Raw genomic sequence first — 9,919 nt, forward strand, 5'->3', positions numbered from 1 at the left:
GCCTGGTGGCAATTAGTAAATTTCACTTATGACCCTCAACAGGAACACATTGAAGCCTATGTCCTCACCATTAGTGCAGCAGAGGAAAGAGCTATCTTTCCTATCCTCACTCTAGGGACAATACATCAAAATGTTATTGTCAAGCCCATAGACCATAATGTCTGGGCTAGTTATGATAATACCAAAAATAGGTGGCAATCGGTTAACACAGAAGCATGTATTCCTAGAGGACAATTAGGCTATGTCTGTGAAAACGCTGTAGTAGAAGCGGAAGATCTATGTTTAGATGCTGAAAACAGTGTATGTACTTTTGAAATGCTTCCGCATAATAGAACACAATCACAAGTTTATTATATAGGGAATGGGTGCGCTTGTGTGAGGACAGCTTGCGATAACGTCACCATAGATAATTGCCAAGAAAAGACTAACAATACTAACTTTTGTGTATGCAACTTCACCAAGATAGTAGGTTGTGACTTTCATTATACTGTCCCAATAACTACTCAACAGCTAATTAATGCAGATTTTGACCTATATCAAGAGATACCGAAATTACAAATAGGGATGGACGTCGAAGTCCTTAAAGCAATGCTCACACATCCTAAAGTAAGGGAATTAATACAAAAGGTAAATCAAACAACCAAACGAATGGTATGGCAGGTAGAACATAATTCAGAAAAAATACAGAATGTCCTGACTAAAGTAGAACAAGTAGGCCAGCATCATTGGTGGGATATCTTTGTAGGATATTCCCCAACAGCTACACAAGTCTTTAACTATCTGGTGCACCCAACGCTAATAATAATCATAGTTCTGTTACTATTAACTCTTACAAATATTTGCATGTGGTGGAGACTGAGAATTATAATGAAAAGAACCCAAATGATCTGGGCTATGGTACGAGCATATCAGCGCCCTACAGGGTTAGAATTTGACGAAAGAATTCGTAAGTAATAAGAAAAGGGGGGAAATGAAGCCATTTATTATAATGGTTAATAGCTTCTGAAAAATAAAAGAATTAAAGACACTCAAAATATATTAAGGGAATTGCAGCAGTTAATAAATAACCTAAAATACACTTTCAGGAAGATCTTTGATCAGATACTTAGGTAAGGCAATGTAAAAATACACTCACAATATTTGGATAGGTAATCTAAAATACACTCACAGAAGAAACTTTGGAATTAGAATATTTGAAGAAGAAGAAGTGGAAGCCAATAAGTTAAAGTGACCTGCCAAGCCGTTAGGATCAAGCCAAGTACAACAGTTACTTCAGCTAAGTCATGGAAAAACATGCCAAGGATAACAGGAAGAAGACCAAATTAGGAAAAGCTTAAAATTTAACTAAGGAAGACCAAGAATTCCCGGAAGACTCCGCCTGCCTATGAATATGCATGTAATAAATGATGTAATCCTATACACAAAATTGTATATAAGGCTTGCTTTTGCTATGTGAACTTAGAAATCCACTTCGTGATTTCTCCGACGCGTCGTAATAAAATACCTCCTGCTTATCTGACTTAGGCTGAGTCTCTTAAGCAGTTGTTCTCGCCTTTTGGGGCAAATTCGGCATCATTTTCTGGCGACCCAGGTGGGACCAGACAGGAGATCCGGGCCCTGAGGTCCTCCCGGGCCGGGTCCGGGGTCGGGATTCTCTGGGCGCCCCTGACGAATTTTTGTCAAGAAGAGACCCCCCCTGGACTGGCGCCTTGGTGGACGGAGGGTTCCCTGCATCTCCTGCTTCAATTAAGAGGTATTTTAATTGTTTATTGGTTTTATTGGTAAGGAAACGGGGGTCAGACGTGACCGCCCGAAGGGAAAGCTGGGGGACGCCCCGGTAACGAATCCCATTGGGTTGCTAGCATTGGTTTGCCAGGGTTGTTGCTAGCATTGGTTTGCCAGGAGATTCCCGGCATTGTTTTTGTAAAGAAAAGGACAAAAGTCCTGCTGAAAGAAGTGTTTGTTTATCTTGGTATTTTTTGGTCTGTATGGGAAACTGTTTTAACATTGTGCTTGATGTTGTAATACTGTGAATTAAGGGTTAAGAACTGAAACTGCTATCTGAAGAGGTCTGTCAGCCGGTGATCTTTTGTGTCTGTTCTATGTGTTTGTTGCAAAATCTTACAAAAAAAAATATTTTGCTGCTCTCTCTATAATTTTTAGAAGAGAATAAGTTGATAGATATCCGGAAGAAAATTGTGACCTCCTGCAATTGTTACACTGTCTACGGTTGTGATTGCACGAATCTGGCTAACCGGTGTCTCACGGTCTGTAGGTGACCTCGCGTGACCAAACCCGGTAACAGTCTGTTCTGATATAGACCATAAGGTAGGAATTCCTTTATAAAGGTGCGCGTGTATGGTTGAGAGTGAATAAGACGCAGCATCGCTGCGACGCGAGAAGCCAGGACAAAAGCGACTGAAAATTGTGTGTGAAGTGTTAAACCAACACAGGGAATAACTATGGGAAGTCAACAGAGTAAGGACGTAAATATGAAAACCCCCTTAGGATGTATCCTAAAACACTGGAAGGACTTGGGAGGGATCCCGGGGGGAAACATAAGTAAAAAGACACTCCTTAAATATTGTACGCAGTGGTGGCCGTTGTACAAGTTAGATGACAATGAGAAATGGCCGCCGGAGGGAACAACTAATTATAATACTATTTTGCAATTGATGCTTTTCCTTCGCCGACTTAACAAATGGGACGAAGTGATGTATGCTGACATGTTCTTTACCCTAAGAAATAAACCGGAGTGGCAAAAAGAGTGCGGGGTAAATGTAGCACCTCAGGACCCCAAGGGATAGTGGAAAGGAGAGCGAAATAAGCCTGTGGGAATACCATCCATTCGCCCCAGGACGGGAAGGGCCTCTTCCCAGGCCAAAGGAGGAACAAGGGGATCCTAGCCCCTTAAAGGAGCTGGAATGATGGTGGAAATCTAAGTTTGGGCACAGTCCTCAGAAACTAGATAACACTTGGGAGGAGGATAGTCCATTAAAATCGGGGATGGACAAGAGGGAAAGCAGCCCGCAGGGACCAGATAGTCCACAGGGGTCGGGAAGCTACAGGGATGCTGACAACCCACCCAGATTAGAAGTTGAGAGGGAAGAAGGCAGCCCACATGGAACAGAGAGTCGAGGGGAGACACGCAGCCTCCCCGAACTAAGTCCATATGGGGATGGTAGTACACCCAGAAGTGGAGGTTTTGGGAAATCAGGTACCTGTAGAATAGAAACTAGCACACCGAGGACTGGGGATAACTCACTGGGAGGCAACGTCTCTAAGCTAAGGTATAGTGAGAAGAATGACACTGAGACATGCGAAAGGGAGGCAGAGAACAACTCACAGAAGCTGAATATAATAATTCAGATAGAGGATAAGAGAGATGGAAGGGGAACAGAAGATGAGGACAGTAGCCCGGAACAGGATAGGCGCCGGCAGATGCGGGAAGAAAGGCGACAGATGCAGAGCGAGGCGCGGCTGGACTGTGTAAACCATGCCAGGGGGGTAGTAGGAAAAGAGTTAACAGAAATAGAAGGTGAAGATGAAGAACAGGGAAAGGGAAAGAGAAAAGAGAAGAGAAAGAATAGGGAAGACATTGAGGCACAGGAAGATCCTGGGGAAGGGACTAGTCATTCGTATTATACCAGATCTGTGGCACGGAGGGAAGCAAAGCAAGAAGAGGAACGGAACCATACAATAGCTCCTCTCCGACAACTTATGCCAATGGTAGGAGAAAGGACCAGGGTAAAGGTACCGTTCTCCACAAGTGATCTGAACAATTGGAGGGATGAGGCAAGGAACTTCAGGAGGAATCCAGAGGGAGTAGCGAAGAGGTTTGAATTAATGGCAAAGAATTTAGATATTGATTGGGAAGATATAGAGGTGATGTTGTCAGAATTGACAGATACAGAAAGGGAACTCGTATTGGAAACAGGAAAACGACATGCTCAAGTATTATCAGGGAGACTAGAAGATAATTTCCCCAGCAGTAAACCAGAATGGGATCCGGGCAACGAAGAGCACTATCGACGATTGGTACAGTACAGAAAGCTGATAGCGATGGGCTTGCGTAATGCGATCCCTAAGGCTATCAATTGGTCGATGTTATATGACATTAGGCAGGGAAAGGATGAGACCCCGTCAGAGTTTTTGGATAGACTTAGGGCAGCCATGAGACAATACACACCCCTGGACCCAGCAACGGAAGAAGGGAAACAACACCTGTTAGGATTAATGATGGGACAGAGTAACCCAGACATCAGAAAGAAATTGCAAAAGCTTGAACATCCAGAAAATAAAAACCTGGAGGCCTTGTTGAATGAGGCATGGAAGGTATATAATAATAGAGAAGTTGAGGAGAAGAAAAGGGAGGACAGGAGGATAGCTCGAGTAGTGGCTGTGGCAGTGGCAGCTCAGAAGACAGGTTGCTCGGAACCTGGAACCAGGGGTAGGGGAAGAGGCTACCCGGTGAGAGGGGGAGGAAGGTTCCAACCCCACCCAGCTAGAGTAGGGCCAGATCAATGTGCATACTGCCTACAGACGGGACACTGGAAACAGGAATGCCCCCAGTTAAAGAGAAGGTTAATGGTCACCACTACCACCACACAGCAAGAAAGTGAATGAGGGGGACCGGTGGGCCATACCCTAGCAGACCCACTGGTTAAAATGGAGCTAGGGGAAGGTAAAAAGGAATTGGACTTTTTGATTGATACGGGAGCAACCTTTTCAGTTTTAAATCAAGAATTGGTACCTAAAAGTGATGAATTTGTACAAGTTGTGGGAGCAACAGGCCAACCAGAAAAGGCTTACTTTTTGAAACCTATCAAATACAAAATTGGGAAACAAATGGGAATACACCAGTTTCTGTATTTGCCAAATTCGCCAAAACCTCTACTAGGGAGAGACTTATTAGAAAACTTGGGAGCTATAATAAAGTTCAAAAAGGACAGATTTGAATTTCAAGTAAAAGAAGAACAACTGATTACAGCCCTAAGCCTAACAATCAGTTGTGTGAAACCTAAACCTGAGAATCACAATTTTGAGCGAATCCTGAGCGAGGCATACCCATTAGTATGGGCTACTGATATACCTGGAAAATCAAAACAAGCAGCACCGATTGTTGTTGAACTTAAAGATGGGGCAAGACCGGTGGTAAGAAAACAATACCCTTTGAGAATAGAAGACAGGAAGGGGATTGAGCCCATAATCAAAAGGTTTTTGGAACTGGGGTTATTGGTAGAATGTGAATCGGATTTTAATACACCAATCTTGCCAGTAAAGAAACCTAATGGAGCTTACAGACTAGTTCAGGACTTGAGAGCAGTAAACGAAATAACCAAGATATTACATCCTTTAGTTGCTAATCCATACACGCTTTTAACTAGACTCAAGGATAATTTGACCTGGTTCACTGTATTAGACTTGAAAGATGCATTTTTCTGCCTTCCCTTAGCTCCCGAGAGTCAAAAGATTTTTGCCTTTGAATGGGAATCTGTAGATAAAGGAAGAAAGACCCAACTTACCTGGACGGTATTGCCCCAAGGATGGACAAACTCCCCTACGATTTTTGGGAATCAATTAGCCAAAGAATTAGAACAGTGGGAAAGGCCGCTGGGAGATGGCACCCTTCTGCAATACGTAGATGACCTTTTAATAGCAACAGTGACAGAGGAAGAATGCATTGAATGGACTATTTCCTTGTTGATTTCCTGGGTTTAAGTGGATACCGAGTCTCTCAACAGAAAGCACAGCTGGTGCAAAAAGAAGTAGTGTACCTGGGATACGAAGTCTCCAGAGGACAGCGATCCCTGGGAGCAGCTAGGAAAGAGGCCATCTGTCAAATGCCCAAACCAGAGACGGTGAGAGACCTGCGCGCCTTTCTGGGAATGACAGGTTGGTGTCGGCTGTGGATCTACCAGTACGGGATACTTGCTAAACCACTGTACGATTTGTTGAAAGAAACCAAGGATGTTCTAGTTTGGACTCCCGAGGCAGAAGAGGCCTTCAAGAAGTTGAAGCTGGAGCTAATGAGGGCACCGGCTTTAGGTCTCCCAGATGTATCAAAACCATTCTGGCTGTTCTCCCATGAACGACAAGGGATGGCCCTAGGAGTCCTGGCACAGCAGTTGGGAACACACAAGAGAGCTGTGGCCTACTTCTCCAAGCGACTGGATGAAGTAAGTAAAGGATGGCCAGGCTGTCTGAGGGCAGTGGCTGCAGTGATAATTAACATAGAAGAGGCCAGAAAGCTCACACTGGGCCAAAAGATGACTGTGTTAGTATCTCACACTGTGTCAGCCGTGCTGGAACAGAAAGGCAACCATTGGTTGTCCCCATCCAGATTCCTAAAATACCAGGCCATCTTGGCTGAATCAGATGACGTAACCATTCAGGTAACTAACATTGTGAACCCAGCTTCATTTCTGGAAGGGAGAGCCCTAGCAGAACCCATCGAACACGACTGCCTGGAAACAATTGAAGCCGTCTATTCCAGTCGCCCAGATCTCAAAGAAGAGCCGCTCGAAGGTGCGGACAACTGGTTCTCAGATGGCAGCAGCTTCGTGAAGCAAGGAGTAAGAATGGCTGGCTATGCAGTCACCACTACAGAAAGGGTAATTGAGTCAAACCCCTTGCCTGCAGGGACTTCAGCTCAAAAGGCAGAGCTGATAGCTCTGACCCGAGCCTTGGAATTGGCAGAAAACATGCAAATTAATATATGGACAGACTCTAAATATGCCTTCTCTGTTGTACATGCTCATGGGGCCATCTGGAAAGAAAGAGGACTATTGACTACACAAGGAAAAACAGTCAAACATGCAGAAGAGATTCTGCGATTGCTAGAGGCGGTCCAACTCCCAGCACAAGTGGCCATAATGCATTGTAAGGGACATCTGAAAGGTAACACTATACCAGAGATAGGGAACAGGAAGGCAGACACAGAAGCTAAATTGGCGGCCACAAGAAATAGGGAAGCGGAAATAGCGGCCCTAATACCAGGGGAGCTGGATATCAATATCCAGCCAGATTACCAAGAGTCAGATCATAGATGGATTCAAAGGAATAAGGGCAAAATACTAGAAAATGGTTGGGGTCGATTAGAAACAGGACAGTTAGTGATACCAGGAAACGTGATGTGGCAGTTTGTGAAGGCAGAACATGAGAAGGCCCATTGGGGCCTAGATTCGCTTTACCAATATTTGCAGACCAGAATAGCAGGACCAAAATTATTTACTACTATAAAACACGTTACGTCCCAGTGCGAGCGGTGTCTGAAAAATAACCCGAACACAGGAACCAAAGTACATCAAGGAGCCATAAATCGAGGTAAATTCCCAGGTGAAGTATGGCAAATTGATTTTTCTGAACTCCCAAGAAAAGGGGGGTTTCGGTATTTGTTGGTAATAACTGATACATTTTCTGGGTATTCCCTTGTAGGACAAATAAGGAAAGAGAAGTGACTAAAGTACTGTTGAATGAAATTATTCCACGGTTTGGGGTACCAAAGAGCATTTCTTCGGATAGAGGTACACACTTCTGTGCAAAAGTGGTGAGAGCAATAAGCAAAGCATTACAAATCAAATGGCAACTACACACACCTTATCGTCCACAGGCCAGTGGGCAAGTGGAAAAGATGAATCATCTCATCAAACAGCAAATTGCCAAAATATGCCAGGAGACTAATTTGCAGTGGTATCAGGCTTTGCCTATTGCTCTGCTTAGGCTGAGAGTCAAACCAAGATCAAAAGAAAAGTTAAGCCCATTTGAAATTTTGTATGGTAGACCTTATGCTATGCAAGTTGTAAATGGGGACGCTATAGACCAAATCGGTAATCAGTATATTTATGATTATGTAATTACGGTGGGGAAACAGTTTGATAAGAATGCTACTGTGGTGATAGGGCACTAACCTTCACACCGATATTACGTATTTGCAAAAGGGTTGCCAACCATTGATACAGCAAAGCCTTAAGGGATGGAATGCATGGCTAGCAACAAGGTCTCATCATAGAAGAGCACAAAGAGATCTAGGTGGATGGATTGGCACTGGATTTGGTATATTAAACACGATAGATCAAGAAGTATTAGTGAATAAATTAAGTACCGTCACGTCGAACTTAGGAAAGCTAAAAATGCCCCTCAGTTCATCCATGCTCACATTAGCAGAAACATAATCACTTGTAGTAAAATTACTAACCATGGTAGCAAACCATACTGAAGAGGATTTTTTGAAGTTCGCTAACTATACAGGGGAACTTAGCAGAGAAATTGCACTAGCTATCCAGTGCCCTCAGACACAACAATGGGTACAATCAGTAGCGGCAGGAATAATGAGAGAAGGAACGTCAGGTATATTACCTCAAGAGATAAGAGAAACAATACTAAAGGACAATCATACTACACAATTTGAGAAGGACCACCAAGCCTGGTGGCAATTAGTAAATTTCACTTATGAGCCTCAACAAGAACACATTGAAGCCTATGTCCTCACCATTAGTGCAGCAGAGGAAAGAGCTATCTTTCCTATCCTCACTCTAGGGACAATACATCAAGATGTTATTGTCAAGCCCATAGACCATAATGTCTGGGCTAGTTATGATAATACCAAAAATAGGTGGCAATCGGTTAGCACAGAAGCATGTATTCCTAGAGGACAATTAGGCTATGTCTGTGAAAACGCTGTAGTAGAAGCGGAAGATCTATGTTTAGATGCTGAAAATAGTGTATGTACCTTTGAAATGCTTCCGCATAATAGAACACGATCACAAGTTTATTATATAGGGAATGGGTGCGCATGTGTGAGGACAGCTTGCGATAACATCACCATAGATAATTGCCAAGAAAAGACTAACAATACTAACTTTTGTGTATGCAACTTCACCAAGATAGTAGGTTGTGACTTTCATTATACTGTCCCAATAACTACTCAACAGCTAATTAATGCAGATTTTGACCTATATCAAGAGATACCGAAATTACAAATAGGGATGGACGTCGAAGTCCTTAAAGCAATGCTCACACATCCTAAAGTAAGGGAATTAATACAAAAGGTAAATCAAACAACCAAACGAATGGTATGGCAGGTAGAACATAATTCAGAAAAATACAGAATGTCCTGACTAAAGTAGAACAAGTAGGCCAGCATCATTGGTGGGATATCTTTGTAGGATACTCCCCAACAGCTACACAAGTCTTTAACTATCTGGTGCACCCAACGCTAATAATAATCATAGTTCTGTTACTATTAACTCTTACAAATATTTGCATGTGGTGGAGACTGAGAATTATAATGAGAAGAACCCAAATGATCTGGGCTATGGTACGAGCATATCAGCGCCCTACAGGGTTAGAATTTGACGAAAGAATTCGTAAGTAATAAGAAAAGGGGGGAAATGAAGCCATTTATTATAATGGTTAATAGCTTCTGAAAAATAAAAGAATTAAAGACACTCAAAAATATATTAAGGGAATTGCAGCAGTTAATAAATAACCTAAAATACACTTTCAGGAAGATCTTTGATCAGATACTTAGGTAAGGCAATGTAAAAATACACTCACAATATTTGGATAGGTAATCTAAAATACACTCACAGAAGAAACTTTGGAATTAGAATATTTGAAGAAGAAGAAGTGGAAGCCAATAAGTTAAAGTGACCTGCCAACCCGTTAGGATCAAGCCAAGTATAACAGTTACTTCAGCTAAGTCATGGAAAAACATGCCAAGGATAACAGGAAGAAGACCAAATTAGGAAAAGCTTAAAATTTAACTGAGGAAGACCAAGAATTCCCAGAAGACTCCGCCTGCCTATGAATATGCATGTAATAAATGATGTAATCCTTGTTTAAAATTGTATAAAAACCCGCTTTTGCGGTGCATAATTTAGAAATCCATTTCGTGATTTCTCCGACGCGTCGTAAT

General features: G+C 42.7%; 1 protein-coding gene across 1 annotated transcript; it reads left to right on the forward strand.

Annotated features, from left to right (window-relative positions):
* Positions 1 to 1,503: 1,503 nt before the first annotated feature.
* LOC131570190 (uncharacterized) lies at positions 1,504 to 9,918 on the forward strand. The gene is made up of 4 exons (XM_058822534.1): positions 1,504 to 1,753; positions 2,164 to 2,328; positions 5,456 to 7,423; positions 9,885 to 9,918. The coding sequence occupies exons 3-4, from the start codon at positions 5,688 to 5,690 to the stop codon at positions 9,916 to 9,918; spliced, it is 1,770 nt and encodes a 589-aa protein (XP_058678517.1). The 5' UTR covers positions 1,504 to 1,753; positions 2,164 to 2,328; positions 5,456 to 5,687.
* Position 9,919: the final 1 nt, after the last annotated feature.

This window comes from Ammospiza caudacuta, chromosome 33 (assembly GCF_027887145.1).
Source record: "Ammospiza caudacuta isolate bAmmCau1 chromosome 33, bAmmCau1.pri, whole genome shotgun sequence".
Classification (NCBI taxonomy): domain Eukaryota; kingdom Metazoa; phylum Chordata; class Aves; order Passeriformes; family Passerellidae; genus Ammospiza; species Ammospiza caudacuta.

Bases quoted from the DNA above. Each gene is read 5' to 3' on its own strand.
- LOC131570190 (XM_058822534.1), top strand. From the start codon at position 5,688: ATGGACTATTTCCTTGTTGATTTCCTGGGTTTAAGTGGATACCGAGTC. The intron at 7,424-9,884 runs GTATTCCCTTGT...TGCATAATTTAG, and splicing joins ATAACTGATACATTTTCTGG to AAATCCATTTCGTGATTTCT.